At 41.0% G+C, this 19982-nt stretch overlaps 1 protein-coding gene across 1 annotated transcript in view; it reads right to left on the bottom strand.

Annotated features, from left to right (window-relative positions):
* Positions 1-19982, bottom strand: part of ARHGAP10 (Rho GTPase activating protein 10) — a 336548-nt gene that overhangs the window by 200681 nt on the left and 115885 nt on the right. The window contains exons 4-6 of the mRNA XM_010368443.2: positions 19904-19975; positions 8166-8267; positions 530-640 (exon numbers count right to left, since the gene is read on the bottom strand). Coding sequence (XP_010366745.2) covers positions 530-640; positions 8166-8267; positions 19904-19975 — 285 coding nt within the window. The remainder of the gene's footprint in view (positions 1-529; positions 641-8165; positions 8268-19903; positions 19976-19982) is intronic.

Genomic DNA, 19982 nt, shown 5'->3' with positions numbered 1-19982 from the left:
AGAAATCATCTATATAATCACAAACAAAAATCATGTGTTTCTAAGTAAAAAGAAATGTCAGAGTAACTCATAAAATTGTCTCAAATGTTCCATATCCTGCTTCTAAACTTAGATTGCCATAAGCATTGTGAGTTGTGTTCGAAGTCATGTTACAAACAATTGTTTAAAGTACCAAAGTTTGAACTGGTATAAACAACCCATGTTCACTCATTCTAGTATAAATTATTTCAGAGAAATTTTTTAAAGACAGAGCTATAGGCTAAGGTAGCAGAAATTGCATTTGTTTGCCTTCCTTGAGATCATGTGGCAATGGGAATATTACATGTTGCAGTGCAAATACAGTTGAGAAACACTGATTTAGAGGCAATTCCTTGAATTCATGGCTGTGTTTGCCCTTTTCAATACGTCTCTTTCATGTTTATGCACTATGGCCTCCAATAACTATAAACCAAAAATCCGACCTAGGAAGATACATACTTATCTTATATTGCAAAAATCCACCAGCAAGCAACTTGGCAATAATACTCACAGGTTCCACAAACTCAAACTTCTTTCGTTCTTGGATTTCCTGCAGCTTACACACATACTCGAGAGACAGTTCATAGAAGTGTTGCCGGTTCTGCTCCACTTGGATATCTGCCTATGTTAGAATCACAGAGGTTAGGCAAACTGGAGATGGTGAAAAGTGAAACTCTACATCAGAGGTCATCACACTGTGGTCCATGGGCCAAAATACGTTGTGTTGCCTGATTTTGTAAATACAGTATTGCAACAGGCACAACCATTCATTTAGGTATTGTCTGCAGCTACTTTCCTGCTGCAACAGCAGAATTGAGCAGGTGCAACAGGAACTTTATGGTCCACAAAAGTCTAAAATATTTACTATCAGTTTCTTTGCAGAAAAAGTTTGTGACTCCAATCTGTATGTTGAGGTTGACCCGCAAGAACTGAAGATCAAAGAGGTTTCTCTTCATGAAAAACTCACCCCAACCACAACTGATGCCCCAAGGCTGAACCACATGCAATCACAATCAAAAAACATTTCTATGAACAAATCCTTTAAGAATAAAATCTGCCTGAGAAACAGCCCAGCACCTCAGCACTCAGGGAGTGATGGCAGCAGGTGAGGAGGAGCCAGCCATGGCAGCATCTCAAGAACCCAGCTCTCAAAGGCGGGCCAGGGCTGGACGCCCATCTGCAGCCCTCACAACGTCTCATGCCCTGGGAGGGAAGCGGGTACCAGCTGGTCAGGAGGCTATTCCAAAAAAAGCTTCCAGCTTAGCTTGTCTAACTAGAAAGGAACTAGAAGAAGAGCATTTCACAGAGAATAGTGGAGAAAGAACTCATGTCCAAGAAACCATTCTTACTAGGCATCATGTGGTATTTTTCCTAACTTAGCTAATTTTACTCTTAAAAATATTTATCTGGGCATTTGTCCAGAGAGGATATACAAAAGGCCAATAAGCACATGAAAAGACACTCAACATCGCTCATCATTAGGATGTAAATCAAACTCACAATGAGATGCCACCTCACACCCACTAGGGTGGCTACTATCCAAAAAAGAAAAGTAGTGGTGTTGGTGAGGATGTCAAGAAACTGCAACCCCTGTGTATCATCAGTGGGAATGCAAGACGGTACAAGCACTGTGAAAAACAGTGCTTCAAGTAAAATAATATTGAAATATAATGTGTTACTAAGCTAAACTGAAAATTTCTACCTAACACTCCTCAAAATTGCATTTTTGTGCCTTCATTAACCAGAATTCAATAGTTCAGCCACCAGCAGTTAACAGGCACAACTCCCAACAAAAAATTAAGATAAATTTTTCCCTCAAATTCAAAATAGTATTACCACATGACCCAGCAATTCTACAGCTGGGCATATAACCAAAAGAACTGAAAGTAGAGGAACAGATATGTGTACACCCCTGTTCATAGCAGCAGGGGGGAAAGTGACCCAAATGCCCACGGATGGATGGACAGACGGACGGATGGATGGACGGACAGACGGACAAGTAAATAAAATGTAGCTGATTCATATGTATAACAGAATATTATTCAGCCTTAGACAGGAAGGAAATTCTGATACATGCTACGACATGGATGAACCTTGAGGACATCAGGCTAAGTGAAATAAACCAGTCACAAAGGGACAGATTCTATATGATCCCACTCATAAGAGACACCTAGAGTAGTCGAATTCATAGAAACTGAAAGCAGAATGATGGCTGCCAGGGGCTGGAGCAGGGGAGAATGGAGAGTTATTGTTAACAGGTACAGAGGTGCAGTCTGGGAAGATTTTTGAAAAAGCCCTGGAGATGCATGGTGGTGATAGTGGCAAAACAATGTGAATGTACTTAATACCACTGAGCCATATACTCTACAATCAAATCATACATTTTATTGAAATTTTATTCATATATTTTATAACCAAAAATGTGTTTCTGAAAAGCATTTAATACATTTGAAACAACACATTTCAAAACGTAATAAAAAACATTCCAGCAAATACTTTAATATATATTACTAAGCTAAAATAAGAACTTCTACTTAACACTCCTCTGAATCATATTTTTGTGCCTCCAATAACCAGAGTTTGATAGTTCAGTCATCAGCAGTTAGCTGGCACATCTCCCAGCAAAAACACAGTAATTTTGTTGAGTATTTAACAAAATAAAGACATAAGAAGGGTGGTTTCCTCATTTGTCATTACTGGAAAGGCCCTTGAAGAAATGTATACCAGCATCAGATTTATCAATTTGATTTTATCTTTTAGCAAATTCTCTCTCTTGGTTGTTCCTGCTACTGTAATGACCCTTGCATTACCAGTCAACCTCTATCACCACCCCTTTAATATTCTGAAAATCCGGAACTGTTGTGCCACATGCTCCATGATTAAATCACCATAATCCCTGGGATCAGTGACAATGATGGCAGCAGCGGACAGTCTGGAGCAGCACCAGCTGCAGAGGGCAAAGTGTGGCCAGGGCTGCGCACACCATGGTGCCCGTGGCGGCCAGAAACACGCAGGAGTCCCAACTTCTATGGAGTCATCAGGGCAGGAGCCCCATGTTCCCAGACACAGCTGCAGCCACACGGCCACAGCTCTGGGCCAGGGCATCCCCATGATCTTGGGAGCCGGGGAAGGCCCACTGCCCCACCAGCAGACTCGAGAAGTGCCTGCTCCTGCTCTCTGGCCTCTCCTCACTTCCGGCGCCTGATCCAGTGTGGAGCAAAGTTGTAGCCAAGCCCAGGTACTGTTGCCACCCGGCCAGGTATGTGTGCACTAGGGTAGTGCTGATATGCCAGTGCTCCCAGTACCCCCAACCTCCGGCTCGGCCCACTCTGGACTTTGGATGCCAACAAGCACAGGAGGGAGGCCAGGGAGCTGAGAGCAGCTCGACAGAGGCCTATAGGCATCTCTTGGCGCAAATACTTTGGGTGTCGTAGATGACATGTTGACAGCTGCAGGAGACAGACAGGTTCCTAGGTGGGAAGGCAGAGGTCCCTGGTGAAACCCCACCTTTAAGCCAGGATGGCCTGAAGCCTGGGAGCCGCTGGGCTGCCAGTTCTGGGTGGAGTCTGCAGACGGGAATGAAAACTTACAGTGCTTTTTCCAGGCCCACCCATGGCTGCACATGGACCACTCAGCACATTTCCTCCCTTCTGAGCCCAGAAAAACCCTGGACTCAAACAGACTCAGAAAGACATGGGGACTACCAGTTGTTGGAAGAAGCAACCCCCGGGGGTCTCCTCCACTAGTCAGGATGACCTGCTTGTAGAAAGGAGCTACACACTAGAGGTCTCCTCTCCCCTGAGAGCTGGACACTCATTATGATGACCTGCCTGCGAAAAAGGGCTACTCACTTCAGGTCTCCTGAGAACTGTTCTGTTGCTCAATGAAGTTTCCCTCTACTTTGCTCACCCCTCCAACTGTCTGTATACCTCATTCCTCTTGGATGTGGGACAAGAACTTGGGACCCAAGGAATGGCCAGACTGAAAGAGCTGTTAACACAAACAGGGGTGAACCTCCCCCTCCCCTGCTCGCCACACTGTGGGCAATGAGAAGGAGAGAACTGTGGTCCTTCAGGGAGCCCAGACCTAGGGGCTCCCAGAGCCAGAGCTGTGACACCCTCTTTGGGGCTCTGCGGTTCCTGGTGTCTCTAAGTTTCCAGACGCCACCATGCCCACAATGGAAGCAACCTGCAGTATGCCCGGTCTAGCCACAGCCTTGCACGGAGCCGGTGCCTGTGCCTGGAGCTGCCTGCCCCACCACAGTCAGCATGCCTGGCTGCACAGTGGCCAGACCCTGAACTCACTCATGAACCCCTCGCCACTCCATGCCTCACTCACCCTTGGCAGCCATGAGATCCAGGCCAGTAGCACAAGCCGAGTGCAGCCTGCCGAGAAGAGCTGGCAGAACAAGCCCAGCAGGCCAAAGCAAAACTCAGGCAAACGCATCACCAGCCACAAAGGTTTCTGCACCCTAAAGATCCCATGACAAGAGCCCTCTCTTACAAGAATGCCATGGACGTCCAAGTTGTAACTAGGGTCATCAAATGATTTCCTTCAGCCTGACCTTTAAAAATGAATCTAGGCCGGGCGCGGTGGCTCAAGCCTGTAATCCCGGCACTTTGGGAGGCCGAGACGGGTGGATCACGAGGTCAGCAGATCGAGACCATCCTGGCTAACACGGTGAAACCCCGTCTCTACTAAAAAAAAAAAATACAAAAAACTAGTCGGGCGACCTGGCGGGCGCCTGTAGTCCCAGCTACTCGGGAGGCTGAGGCAGGAGAATGGCGTGAACCCGGGAGGCGGAGCTTGCAGTGAGCTGAGATCTGGCCACTGCACTCCAGCCCGGGCGACAGAGCGAGACTCCACCTCAAAAAAAAAAAAAAAATGAATCTAAAAGGCAATCACTATACATTTTACAACTCCAAGCAAATCACTAGTTTTTAACAAATACACAATTTCGATTTGATTATCAACTAATTTTTAGTCTTTCCAGCTGTAAATATATGTAAGAAAGTAGACAAGTCTCACACAAAGTTATTCAGGGAATCTGCTTCTCAAGTAGATTGTTATTACACTGAAATATTATCATTTGGCTACTTAGGAAGAAAAAATAGACTTCAAAAATAAATAGAAATGGAATTTTATCAAATATCCAATACCTGTTACTGTACAACTGTTAAGTAGAATGTAGGGGTGTGGATGGACGTAGAAGCTATTATGCCCAATAAACATAAAGGTATAGTAGCAAGGCCTCAGAGAACTGCCAAAATAGCCAGCATGATGCATGCCCCAATTCTCTCCTGTTATGTTTATTTTATTTATTTTATTTTATTTTATTTTGTTTTATTTTTTTATTTTATTTTATTTTTTGAGATAGAGTCTCACTCTGTCGCCCAGGCTGGAGTGCAGTGGCGCGATCTCAGCTCACTGCAAGCTCCATCTCCCGGGTTCACGCCATTCTCCTGCCTCAGCCTCCCAAGCAGCTGGGACTCCAGGCGCCCGCCACCACACCCAGCTATTTTTTTGTATTTTTAGTAGAGACGAGGTTTCACCGTGTTAGCCAGGATGGTCTCGATCTCCTAACCTTGTGATCCACCTGCCTCAGCTTCCCAAAGTGCTGGGATTACAGGCATGAGCCACCACACCCGGCCATCTCCTGTTATTTTCAATTGAAACAAGAGGAGAGAATGAATTATGTACGTTTCTAAGCCTTTGTTCAGTATCATTCTCTGCAACTTTTACAATCTCCTGAGCATCTCAATTCACTGAAAATTAGCATTACATTAACCACTGCCAAAAGTAATGAATATCCAAACCTAACATTTTCCCCTTCAAAAATCATACCCCCTATGAAGGGCTTTACACTTAAAATAGAAGGCAGTTTCAGTGTGAGCACATAAGTTTGTAAAGAGCAAACAGAGCAAGATAAAAAAGTGTATGTAATTTAAATGAAACAAATTATTCATCTTTAGGATCTCTTCATGTTTCTGGAGGTGAATTATCTTTGGGACTGATAAATTGCTGGAGCCCCAGCTCACTGTACAAGCATCTCCACACTTGTTCATTCAATAAATATACATTAAGTACCTACTCCCTAACAGGTACTGTTCTAGGCACTGAAGATAGAACACTGAATAAGACAATGTTGTTGCCTTCAAGGAGCTTACATTCTAGTGGAAGAAGCCACGTAACAAATGAACAGTATGTCAAAACGGTTTTAAGACTATGAAAAAAAAATAGGCTGAACCCTGTGGCTCATGCCTGTAATTCCAGCACTTGGGGAAGCCAAGGCGGGTGGATCGCCTGAGGTCAGGAGTTCTAGACCAGCCTGGCCAACACAATGAAACCCCATCTCTACTAGAAATACAAAAAATTCGCCGGGCGTGGTGGTGGGTGCCTGTAATCCCAGCTACTCAGGAGATAGTGGCAGGAGAATCGCTTGAACCTAGGAGGCGGAGGTTGCAGTGAGCCAAGATCTCACCATTGCACTCCAGCCTGGACGACAAGAGTGAAACTCCAACCCAAAAAAAAAAAAAAGGAGTATGAAAAAAATATAAAGCAGAGTAAAGGGGACATTCTAAATAAGAAGGTCAGGAAAAACTTTTAATAAACTGACCTCTGAGTGGAGGGTATTTGGACGAGTATTTGAAGGTCTGAGACACATGGATCCGTGTTGAAAACATACCAAGCAGAAGGAAAACAAATGCAACAGCCCTCAGTATATAGTATGCTGACCCCAGCTGGGTTGGGTGCAGAACACACAGGATCTTGTGGGCCCTGGGGCCTCTGGAGAAGCCATTAGGAGGGTGTGGAGAAGAGCGAGTCATGAGAAGTGGACACACTCAGATTATATTCTGGAACTAAAGATGACATACTGATGGACTAGATGGCAGGCGTAAGAGAAAGGGCCAAGGTGACTCCAAAGATGTTGCCTAAGAAAAGTTTAAAATGAGATACCTAATGAGAAAGTGAAGTGGATTTGGAAATTAACTTGGGGAATGAAAATCTTTTTTAGGATACCTGAAAATGGAGGTGAGAGCAGAGGTAGAGAACTGCTAGCATAAAGGGGGTCTGTAAAAGCTGCAGCTATCATCTCAAAATTGACAGAGGGCAGGAGATGAGGGAGCACACAATAATGTGCAACAAGTAGAGAACAGGGCCCTATCCAAAGTAAAAGCAGTAAGGATTAAGTGGTGTAAAAGCTCCTTTTTCTTTTATGAACTGTCAAGTGCCATCCAAATGTCAGTCAAAGGCATTAGAGAGACAAAAGAAAAAGTCACATGTGGATGTCGAACCAATCATACACACATAGAGTGTGTAACTAAATAGCTGACATTTAAATATAATCCAGGTTTACACAAGACTTAATACTGTGTCATTTTGATAATACTTTAATAAGTGTTTATGACAGTAGTACATAATGCCCAGATTCCTTATGTGTTAAAAAACAAGGAAAAAAAAATACAATTTTGTGGGATCAGACAAAATCCTAACAATGGCAAACAGCATTATTTTTAATAAAAGCATTATGTTTTGAATTGTAAACAACTGTGTTTCCATCCAACTGTGTGAGTGAGAGAAACAAATGGCAGGGGATTTAGAAATAAACAACGAGAAAATGAAAAATAAAATATAAATTCCTTCCTGCTTACATATGGCTGCCTCCAAAATAAATGAGTCTATTAATACAAGTAAAACAGATGCTCCTTTTCCAACGAAGCTGAATTTCCTGAATCCTCAGCATTAAATAAGATTAATGCTGCCTTCACATAAATGCATAATGGTATATGAGCTTTTTAAATTCAATTCATTTCTTCAAGAACTCCTGAAAGCCAATTAATTGATCTATTCCTGCAAATAATGTATCTGTTCTTCACTAATGCTGGTTTCAAGTCATGTTCCTGTAAAATAATACTCAGAAACAAAAATTTTACTACTATAAATCCATACCTCATTAATCGCTATAAGACGTATTATTTTGTCTTGTTTCACAAGGACTTTTTTCTTAATTTATGACACTATCTGTTCACTTTTTGTTATCTCTATATAATGCCAGATGAAAAGTTATCAACAGTAAAGCACATTTGTAAAAGACATGTATTGCTTATTAAATTTTGAAAACTTAACAGAAAAATAAAAAATTATACCTCTTGTAAATGTGAGTCTTTCTTTTTTGCTGATAAATTCAAATGTTTATCAATTAGACTATAATTCTTTTCTGTCTCTTTGTCAAACTTCTTTTTTTCTTCCTACAAATAAAAAAAAAAAAAACCATGGTTAAACAGAAACGAAAGGACACACAGAGTTAATCCACTGGGAAGCTCAAATTATGAAAAATATCTGAAAATAGAACAAAGCACCACTCTGAATGTGATAAAGCTATCTAAAATAACATATCTGTACCAAGCCTACTGCTTAATCATCAAGACAGCATTAGGACAGAAGAGACACTTTTATTTCTTCCTTTAACGGACTTTTTTCCAAGCCTATGTTATTTTTCAGTTCTTCATACTTAGCAGTAGTAAGAATTAATTCCATGTTACTCGCCCCTCACCAACCATATGAAACAGAATACATAAGAAAAATAACATAAAGCCTAAAAAAGCAAACTTGCTCTAGATTTTGGCACAGACGTGGAATTCGTTTAAAATGGAATAATAGGTCAGTGGCTCACACCTGTAATCTCAGCACTTTGGGAGGCCAACCAAGGTGGGAAGATCACCTGAGGTCAGGAGTTCGAGACCAGCCAGCATTGTGGTGAAATCCTGTCTCTACTAAAAATACAAAAATTAGCAGGGTGTGGTGGCACACACCTGTAATCCCAGCTACTCAGGAGGCTGAGGCACAAGAACTACTTGAACCCCAGAGGCGGAGGCTGCAGTGAGCAGAGATCACACCACTGCACTCCAGCCTGGGCAACAGGGTGAGACTCTGTCTCAATCAATCAATCAATACGTTTTACTCCAGATTTTCAAAAAATCATAATACATAATCAGGGTTGGGAAAAAAACATCTCGGGAAAGATCTTCTGTAATGGTCCAGTATGAATACAGGTTAAGTATCCCTTCTCTGAAATGCTTAGAACCAGAAGTGGCACAGATTTTTGGATATTTTTGAATTTTGGAGTATCTGTGTATATCAAGAGAGGTATCTTGGGGATGGGGCCTAAGTCTAAACATGAAATTCATTTCTGTTTTGTATCCACCTATCACACATAGCCTGAAGGTAATTTGATACAATATTTTTAATAATTTTGTACATGAAACAAAGCTTATGTACACTGAACCATCAGAGACCAAGAGGCCAGCTGTGGAATTTTCCATTGTAATGTCATTTCAAATTTTGGAGCATATCGGATTTCAGAGTCAGGATGATCAACCTGTATAGCAGTAAGATTCTCTGACCAGAAATGTCATCTACTTTCCCAAACCTTTCCAGTGATCTCTGTAACACTATTTAAAATATGTATAAATAGGTCAACAGGGCCTAAAATAATATTGACATACTAGTACTCACCCTTTGCTTAACATCACAAACATTTCTTAGGTACTGTCTAGAATTAGGACATACTTGTGTTCCATTTGCTATAGAAGCTTTTTGAGAAAACAAGTACACACATTTATAAATGCAGAGAAGACGGGCTGTCTCCCCTAAAGCTGCCAGCCAACTTGATAGATTTTTAATAAACATTCTTGAGTATCAAGGAGAGCACACCATGTCCTCATGCTGTCAAAATGTTTCAATTAATTTCAAATTCTCCCTAACTCTCCACACCTCCTAAAAAAGGAACATTCTCTTCCCTAATTTTCCAACTTGTATTTTCCAAAGCAAAAGTTCTAGCCTTTTCTTGTATGATTTCTTTCCTATTAGGCAAAGAGATTGAACAAAGCATGTTCATTCTCTACTTCTTTTATCTTTTTTTTTTTTTTTTTTTTTTTTTTTTTTTACCACATGGGACCACACACTGTTCTTCTGGAAACCCAGGACATTATGTCCCCTGTCAGGTCATCTAAAAATCCTCAATTAATTCCTCCACACTGATGGAGGAGGGGAGACTCAGAAACTGAGGTTTCTTCCCTTTTCTACTCCAAGGTTAATTACCAACTAGCTGCACAACCTAAAAAAAAAAAAAAAATCTGACAACACAGAACCTAAGTTTTCTTACCAAAAAAAAAAAAAAAAAAAAAAAAAAAGATCAGGGACTTTTCTTTAACTGCCTCATTCTTAGATCCCAACCTAAAATTCTGGGATCCTATGGTTCACCCATGTGTAGAAATGGAACCAAAAAAAAGCAGGAAGTTTTATTTTAACCTCTTTTACTTAATAGTCACTTTTGTTGATACAGAGGACCAGAGGACTTTATTTTTCTTTATGCTGTTTTTTTTTTTTATTTACAATTTTTTAAGTCCAAGGTATTGATTATTCTCTTTTCTGCTTTTCATTATGATCTTCCACTATTTTAACAACTAACGGAAAATAAACTGAAACAGATGCCCAGTACCTAAAAATGTCCACTATTTTAAAAAGCTGATGTTGTGAAGTACACACCGAATTTGGTGTCAGAAGACCCAAGCTGCAGTCCTAGCCACTCATTACTCTGTGACTTTGTAACAAACATTCTCTGAGCATCTGTTTCTCAGATTTACACAAAAGACCAATGGAAGTCAGGTCCCTGCATTTGCCCACAAGACTGCTGCAAAGCAAGGTCACATGCTGAGAAGCACTATCACTGCAGACTAGTACTTACCAGGAACATGGAAAACATTTTTACCACCTCATTTGATTTAACCTGAATCATAGAAAGGGGCCGAGGAAGGGGTGACATGGTAATCAGCAGTCAAAACACCCAGCACACTGAGCAATAGAAGGCTATGAAAATCAACATGTCGGTAAAGTTGGGAATGAAAGAAAAAGGAGACATCAAGCCTTTATGAAGAAGGAATTTAGCCAAGAAACAACAACAACATCACACCCACCAAGCTTAGAACAGAAATATCTTTGTCCATATATGGTATGGTATTATACAAATGCTGCTGTGTTTGTTTTTGAATCTTAAAATGCAGGTAATCATTTCTTCCTGCATTTGTTCTTAATGTCATTATAAAGTATTATTGTTTCTCTGTGCTCATATGATTTCTTGTGCTGAAATAATACAAATTTCAAAGGAAACTATTCAAGTAGCATCCAATAAAGAATGGAGGTTTTTTTTCCCTCCAACACTGCATTATAGAAAAATATATATATAAATTTAACAGCATAATCCAAAAAGTTCCAACAAGGATCAAGTTAAATACAATATGAAAACTTTTCTTATAAATCAGACATTACAAAAACTGAAATGAGTCTGGGCCAGGCAGTAATCTAATGAGTGAAACAGGCTGGGAGAGAAATGCAATCAGGAGTGGTAGGCAATGAAAACCAGATAGTCCTCGTCTACTCCAGAGAAGAAGGCAGCCATTACTCAGCACCAGAACATTTTTGCCTTGTGAGAACACAGACCCAGCACATTGGCTGTGGCTTCTGATTTCTCTGGAACTGCTGAAAAATCCAATGATCTTTATGGTGGCAACACATTTTTTTTTAATTGTAACAACACGAGGAAGCCAAACAAAATTTATAAGTTCAATCTGGTAGAAGTCAGCTTTCTAATCTGTTATAAAATTGCACATGCAAAACTTTTTTTAAAAGTAGAGCTACTACTTAAAACAGTATTATGGGTCAAAAAAGATATACATTGTATAAATGGTAGAAGAGAAGAACCTAAGAACCACAATTCAAATAACCAGATCTTGAGGTAAAAACTATAGAAATTTGTCATTACAAATCACTGGGTTAAAAAAAGGAAGAGACGATTCAACTATTGGTGCTGGCATGACTGTTCAACTACTGTGAAGCAGACAGAGAACCTCATCTCATATCAAAATTAATTCCAGATGGATTGAAAAAGTCACAAGTAAACAATGAAGCCATAGAGAATATTTTCAACAAATCTCAGAACAGAGAAGGATCTAAGCAAAAAAGTAATGGAAGAAGCTATAAGAACTTGTAAATATCCAAAAAAAACAAAATCACAATAATCAAGCAAAGGGCACACAGTAAAGGGGGAAGAATTACAACCAATATGTAAGAACATAGGGAGACATTCGTAACACAAAATATATCCTTCATTAAGCAGTTTTTTTTTTTTTTTTGCAAAAAACACATTAATGCTTCCACTGAAAGGTGGATAAAGAACACAAAGAATTCATAAAAGTTTAAACATAATTGTGAATTGCCCATTTTTCTGTAGGGTACTAGATTATTTTGCTTTAGAAGAGGAAATAATTTTTTTGTTACTAAATGACTTTTTTTGAATTTTCTACATTTTCCAATTGTTTAGGATGAGGAGATGGAAAAGGCTTATTTTCAAACTATAAAATTAAATAATGTTTACTGTTGGACTGGTCTACAGATAAACTTAAACATGGCAGGTCCTTGAATAGCATCATTATTACATTAATAAGGGAAAAATAAAAACCAATTTGTGGCCAGGGCCACTGTCCATGTGGAGTCTGCACATTCTCCCAAGCCTGTGTGGGTTCTCTCTGGGTATCTACTATTTCCTCCCACATCTCTTAGGTCAATTCACCGGCATGTCTAAATAGCACCGTGTAAGTGAGTGTGGGATCATGCCCTGTCCAAGGCTGGTGTCCACCCTGCACTCTGAGCTGCCGGGATGGGCTCCAGACGCCTGTGACCCTGAACAGAAATAAGTGAGTAAATGATTACCTTGTTTTTATTAATCTTTCTTAAATATATGTATAGCTCACATTTATTTCAATATTTAATATTAAAAGTGCTGTGGTTATCATGGGAACCCACCCCCAATAATTCAACATGAGTCCTTTTCTATTTTCCCTAAGTGTGGGCTGGTCTAAGAAATAAAGGGAAAGAGTACAAAAGAGATAAATTTTAAAGCTAGGTGTCCGGGGGAGACATCACATGTTGGCAGGTTCCATGATGGCCCCACCAAGCCACCAAACCAGCAAGTTTTTATTAGTGATTTTCAAAGCGGAGGGAATGTATGAATAGGGTGTGGGTCACAGAGATCATTTTATTGCTTCAACAAGGCAATAAAATATCACAAGGCAAATGGGGACAGGGCAAGATCACAGGACAGGAGCAAAATTAAAATTGCTAATGAAGTTTCAGGCATGCACTGTCATTGATAACATCAGGAGACAGGGTTTGAGAGCAGACAATCGGCCTGACCAAAATTTATTAGGAGGGAATTTCCTTGTCCTAATAGGCCTGGGAGCGCTATGGGAGACCAGGCCTTATTTCATCCCTTATCTACAACCGTAAAAGACAGATATCCCCAGAGCGGCCATTTTAGAGACCTCCCCCCTAGGAATGCATTATCTTTCTCAGGGATGTTCCTTGCTGAGAAAAACAATTCAGCGATATTTCTATTTGCTTTTGAAAGAAGAGAAATATGGCTCTGTTCCACCCGGCTCTCAAACAGCCAGACCTAATGGTTATCTCCCTTGTTCCTTGAACATCACTGTTATCCTGTTCTTTTTTCAAGGTGCCTAGATTTCATACTGTTTAAACAATTTGTGTAGTTAACACAATCATCACAGGGTCCAGAGGCAACATACATCCTCAGCTTACAAAGATGATGGGATTAAGAGATTAAAGACAGGCATAGGAAATCACAAGAGTATTGATTGGGGAAGTGATAAATGTATATGAAATCTTCAAAATTTATGTTCAGAGACTGCAGTAAAGACAGGTGTAAGAAATTATAAAAGTATTAATTTGGGGAACTAATAAATGTCCATGAAATCTTCACAATTTATGTTCTTCTGCCATGGCTTCAGCCGGTCCCTCCACTCGGGGTCCCTGACTTCCCGCAACAGTGGTCTTTGGAAGTTTGGTGATGTTGACGTCAAGAGTTTGAGACCAGTCTGACCAACATGGTGAAACCCCCCGTCTCCACTAAAAATACAAAATTAGCCTAGCGTGGTGGCCCATGTCTGTAATCCCAGCTACTTGGGAGGCTGAGGCATGAGAACCACTTGAACCTGGGAGGCAGAGATTGTAGTGAACCGAGATCATGCCACTGCACTCCAGCCTGGGAGACATGGGTGAAACTCCGCTCTATTCAAAAACAAAGTTTGGTGATGTTTCTGAAACCAGAAATATGACATAAAAACTTAACTTTTGTTTATGTCAATTGGCCCAAGTTAAAACTGGCTTCCTTATGTGCTGCTTTGCTTCAATTCAGTTTCCAAGAACCTACTGATAATGTTAAGTGAGGACTCCCCACTCCAGCGGGGAGAAAGCACACACTCCCTTAACTCCCACGCCAAGTGTCACTCGTTCCTACCTGACACTTCATTTGCCCTGTCCTACCCCAACCCACCCCTTTCCTTTAAGCTCCTCTAGCCTCTCTAAAGAGAGGAGAATTCAGCCCCATCCTCACAGAATGGAGCACTTGAGTCCAGACCCAGAAGAGTGCCTGGGAGACACCTGTCAGAACACAAGTGAATGGCCAGCACAGGACTGCAGCAGCACCAACGCTGGCAAAGTGGCACCTCGTTCCTAAGCGGTGGCTCCAGAGTCACTAATTCAGTGCCTTAGCACTATCTGTCCATAAGGGTCATAAACCACATGCTATGGCTTCTCACCCCTAAACCCACAATGCGGAGAATGGACAAAAAGCTGAGCAATTCCTGTTTGACAAGGTGATGGGGAGCAAGCCATGAATGGGATAATAAAATTACTCTATGGATACCAGGCCCCAAACTAGACACTTCAAGTACATTACCAAATTCACTTCACTCTCACAATAACCTCCTGAGACAAATGTCATAAGTCTCATTTTACAGACCAGGAAACTGAGACTTAAAGGCCTTAAGTCGCTTGCCCCAAATCACATGGCTAATTAAGGCACTGAAAGAGGATTCAAACCAGGAAGAATTAAGTCTTCCTGAAAGACTTTCTGGTGCTCCAAAGATGAGATGGTAGAGTACATCCCAGGGCACCTATGATTTCCCCTATTACAGCACTTTTCACAATATATTTTTATTGCTTATTTGACAGTCTCACAAAAAGTTGCTAACTTCTTGAAGGCCAGCCAATGTTGTAATTCCTAGTTGTATCTCAGGGCCTCTAACACTATGCTGTATGATAGGCTCTAGTGTGTTTTATACTGAATGAAAGAAATGTAATTAAACTAAATCAATATTGTTTCTGCTGTATTAAATATAATGTAATATGAGAAATTATCCAGACAGGTTTTTTACTCATGTTTTATAGTAATTTACAGAATCTTTGGAAGTCTGTATTTAAAATGTATTCATTAAGGCTGGGCACAGTGGCTCAAGCCTGTAATCCCAGAATTTTGGAAGGCCAAGGCAGGAGGATTACTTGAGCCCAGGAGTTCAAGACCAGCCTGGGCAACACAGAGACCCTGTCCCTACAAAAATAATTTTAAAATTAGCCACGCATGGTGGCATACACTTGTAGTCCTAGCTGCTCAGAAGATCATCTGACCCAGGAGCTCAAGGCTACAGCCCAGCCTGGGCAACAGAATGAAAGTCTTTAAAAAAAAAAAAAAAAAAAAAAAATTATTAGTCATAATCTGATAGTAGGCTTAGGTGATAAGTCGTAATTTGTGAAATGAACATCTATTAAGTTTTCTGCTCTAAATTGTTCCTTCTATTGGATAAAATTGTAATTGGCTCTTTCCAAGATAGCAGCTGAAAAGATTCTATTCTTAATACAGTTAGTTGCATCCACTTGACACCTGTGTGCTGCTGCTTGCTCAAACCCACATTTTCATTACTTGGTCAAATGTCCAAAAAAGCAATTTATCCCACGTATCTCTTACCATGTTCTGGTATTTCTCAGAGTTTTTGCTCAACGTACTTGGCCCCTATGTTGTTCAGGATCTGTACTGGTTCCTGTAGCTATCCACAAAGTACTGTGGGATATCTGGCAATAAGTGCCAAGCTCAAGAAGGGTGAAGGAGCTTCAAAAGAAAATAAGAACTGAGCTAGGCCTTGGAAAAACTCTGAATGGTCACTTGATGTGACGCATCAGGGAACAACCTGTGTCCTGTTGTGTCCAGAATTGGTTCCTTCCAGTGGGTTCTTGGTCTCACTGACTTCAAAAATGAAGCCATGGACCCTCACGGTGAGTGTCACATTTCTTTTTTTCTTTTTTTTTTTTTTTTTTTTGAGACGGAGTCTCACTCTGTCACCCAGGCTGGAGTGCTGTGGCCGGATCTCAGCTCACTGCAAGCTCTGCCTCCCCGGTTCACGCCATTCTCCTGCCTCAGCCTCCCGGGTAGCTGGGACTACAGGCGCCGCCACCTCGCCCAGCTAGATTTTTGTAGTTTTTTTTTTTAGTAGAGACGGGGTTTCACCGTGTTAGCCAGGATGGTCTCGATCTCCTGACCTCGTGATCCGCCCGTCTCGGCCTCCCGAAGTGCTGGGATTACAGGCTTGAGCCACCGTGCCCGGCCTACATTTCTTAAAGATGGTGTGTCTGGAGTTTGTTCCTTCAGATGTTCAGATGTGCTCGGAATTTATTCCTTCTGGTGGGTTTGTGGTCTTGCTGACTTCAGGAATGAAGCCACAGACCTTCGCAGTGAGTGTTACAGCTCTTAAAGGTGGCATGTCCAGAGTTGTTTGTTCCTCCCAGTGGGTTCGTGGTCTCGCTGGCTTTAGGAGTCAAGTTGCAGAACTTCACAGTGAGTGTTACAGCTCATAAAGGTAGTGCAGACCCAAAGAGTGAGCAGTAGCAAGATTTGTTGTGAAGAGCGAAAGAACAGAGGTTCCACAGCATGCGAAAGGACCCGAGCAGGATGCAGCGGCTGGCTCGCCGAACAGGATGCAGCGGCTGGCTCCGATGGCCAGCTTTTATTCCCTTATTTGGCCCTGCCCACGTCCTGCTGATTGGTCCACTTTACAGAGTGCTGATTGGTGCGTTTACAAACCTTTAGCTAGACACAGAGCGCTGATTGGTACATTTTTACAGAGTGCTGATTGGTGCATTTACAAACCACCTTTGGCTAGACACAGAGCACTGACTGGTGCATTTACAATACTTTAGCTAGACAGAAAAGTTCTCCAAGTCCCCACCCAACCCAGAAGCCCAGCTGGCTTCACCTCTCACTGCGATGGCAAATGGGCTTTTTGAACAAAGGCTAGAACCTAGCAAGCACGTAAGAAAATGCAGCAGAACCTATCAAATGGAGGGATACATCCAAACCAAACAGGGCCAAGGAGCGCATATCCAAATATAAGCAAAACAGTAGACAATACCTTGGGGCTTTTCCAAATCCAATTTACAAAAACCACCTAGCCACTTAGAATACGTTTAAACCACAGTTAAACACGTAACTGGGCTTCTGGAAACCGGAGAAGGCAAGAGCACGGGAAACTGAAAGAGTTTCAGGCAAGGGTTACAACATTACGAGATGGGAAACAGGAGACGGGGAAAGATCAAAATGTTGACCCCCATATCTAAAAATTCTGATGTGGTCAACTTTTAAAGACCTTTTTCTTAACTTCCCATGTGAAAACTGTTTTATGCTGTTTACAAAAAGCTCTTTAATCTAAGAGAGTAAAGTCTTTCTGAAGTATCCCATGTAAGCAGATTTAATCAGAGGAACAAGACTGTGTACTCGCCAAAATATGACTGAATGTTTAGGCAGCACAGATGTGGAAAGTAATTCAAATACCTAAACTTAAACCCTTTCCTGTTTCTTCTAGAATTATCAGTTGGATAGGCTACTTATTAGATACTTTATGTATTAAGGCAGGGTAGGCGCTGGTTGAGAATTTAAAAAAAAAAAAAAAGCAGTCTTTTAAAGATTTAACAATCTAATGGAAAGGACAGATGTTTACATAGTTTACATATTGCTGTATAATACAGACAACCACCCTTCTCTACTGTTCATTATGGTATACAAAACTGCCAGGAAAAAAGGCTTCTCCCTATGACCCACAATGACTGGCTCTTCACAGGTGACCTCCGCAGGTACAACAGTCAACGCACACACCATACTGAGCAAGACTGCACATAACATCAACTCTTTATAAACTTGAAGCCAGAAGAACAGGGAAGGATACAGAAATAGGACTTCAGGAAAGAACTTGGTCATTAAATAGCTCAAAGCATAGAATAAACTATTGTAACCATTTCTCCTTTTAAAAGGATTACCAAGTGTGCAAGTTGCTTCGCAGGATATACTCTGAACAAATGTTAACATCAGAAGCTGGAAAGTTTAAGGGGAAAAATGAGTCAATAGAAGATGCAAGGTCAGACATTTCTAAATTCCAGTGGAGTAGATGGCAAGTAAAAGTAAATATATTCACTCGCACTCAGTTTTCATTTCCATAATATAACCTTCACACATATAAGCACCATCCAATTCAAATTAGAAAAATAAGAAATGGATGTTGTTTACAAAGAATACCTGCCAATGAAATGTTAAAAGAGAATGAACCAAAATGCAACAAACTTTCAAACAGCTTAGAGACACAATCAAAACAAAATCATGAAACTATAAAACAATAGTCAGATCCCCCAAGTCCTTCATTTGACAGATAAGAAACTAAAGCCAATGACTTAGTCAAGGTCGCAGAAGTGAAAGCTGACCTCCAATCTCCTGCTGTAAAGCCAGGGGCTCAGGACAACCCAGCTGCCTGCAGCATGGCAAACAATCCAAGGAAGGAGCCGGGGGTGGTGCCCCCAGTGATCTCCCACTGCCCACAGGGGCTGAGCCTCAGTCCATAGCCCTTCATTAAAAACTGTAATACGGTATGCCAAAAAGAAATGTCCAATATTGTCACAAGTCACTTAAATGATAATCCATTCCATAAACAGCAGTCACAGAGCTGGAACTCCTTGGGTTCGTCTGTGTGGTTAAGCTACTGAGGCCACAGTGTTTATTTCCACCAAGGGATTTTAGTCACTTCTTTTAGGAAGAGAAAAAAAAAAAAAAAAAAAAAACTTACATTCCCAGCCATGTGGGGGAAAAAAATACAAATATAAAAACTCCCTTCCCAACCTAAAATTGGTATTAATTCCCCTCTCCTTGGGCCAAGCCAAAATCGGTAAACAACAGGCAAATGTTACTTTTTCTTTCTCAAGTATATACACAAAATTCAGGAAAGATTGGTGGAAATTATTTCTCTGGGGTAATTTCAAAACTCAGATTGCACATTTTAAATAAGTTGCTAAATATATCCCAGGCCCCCTGTGGCAAAACCGCTGCATTATTTCTGGAAATCACAGTTAAATCCCAGATCCTTGAGTACAGAGTCTGTGGTTCACTCACCTTTGAATCCCCAGCACAATACTATACAGCACACAATATCATGCACAATACCATAACAATACTAGCACACAATAGAGGCTCAATAAATATTTTTGTTAAATTGAAGGAAATCACATCCCAATACTTAATAGTCTCTTCCTAGTTTCAGTGGCATCATGGTGTGGCAGCATCTATAATCTTAAACCCTACTGTAATGCTACAGTCCTCCATAAAACTGAGGTGCACACAGAAATAACTACACTCCCCCCAGTGATAAGCTCCTTCTCTTCAGAGCAAATGTGTTGTTTGGTTACAGATATTTTTAAAACTCTATATGGAAAGGTGGAGCCCAAGAAGATTACTAGAGGTTTTACTACCTTGTCCAGGTGTTTTTGTTTTGTTTTCAATTCCATATCCCCCAAAGGGGGAAGAGCACATTTCGAACATAAAACAACAGATGGTTTGCTCCGGCATCTCCTTCAAAGCTGCCAAATGTGAATAAAGTGTACAATGAAGCAGCAGAGGCATCTATGTTTTCTGTTTATGAGTGTATTCAAATTAGACACAAACCTTTACAGCTCCAAGTTGCTCTTTTCTGAATTTTTCCAAGGGTTTAATCAGGGTTTCAGTCACACTTAATGCCTAGAGA

Source organism: Rhinopithecus roxellana, chromosome 2 (assembly GCF_007565055.1).
Source record: "Rhinopithecus roxellana isolate Shanxi Qingling chromosome 2, ASM756505v1, whole genome shotgun sequence".
Classification (NCBI taxonomy): Eukaryota; Metazoa; Chordata; class Mammalia; order Primates; family Cercopithecidae; genus Rhinopithecus; species Rhinopithecus roxellana.
The sequence above is the reverse complement of the archived record's forward strand: the minus strand, read 5'-3'. Positions and strand labels throughout refer to the sequence as shown.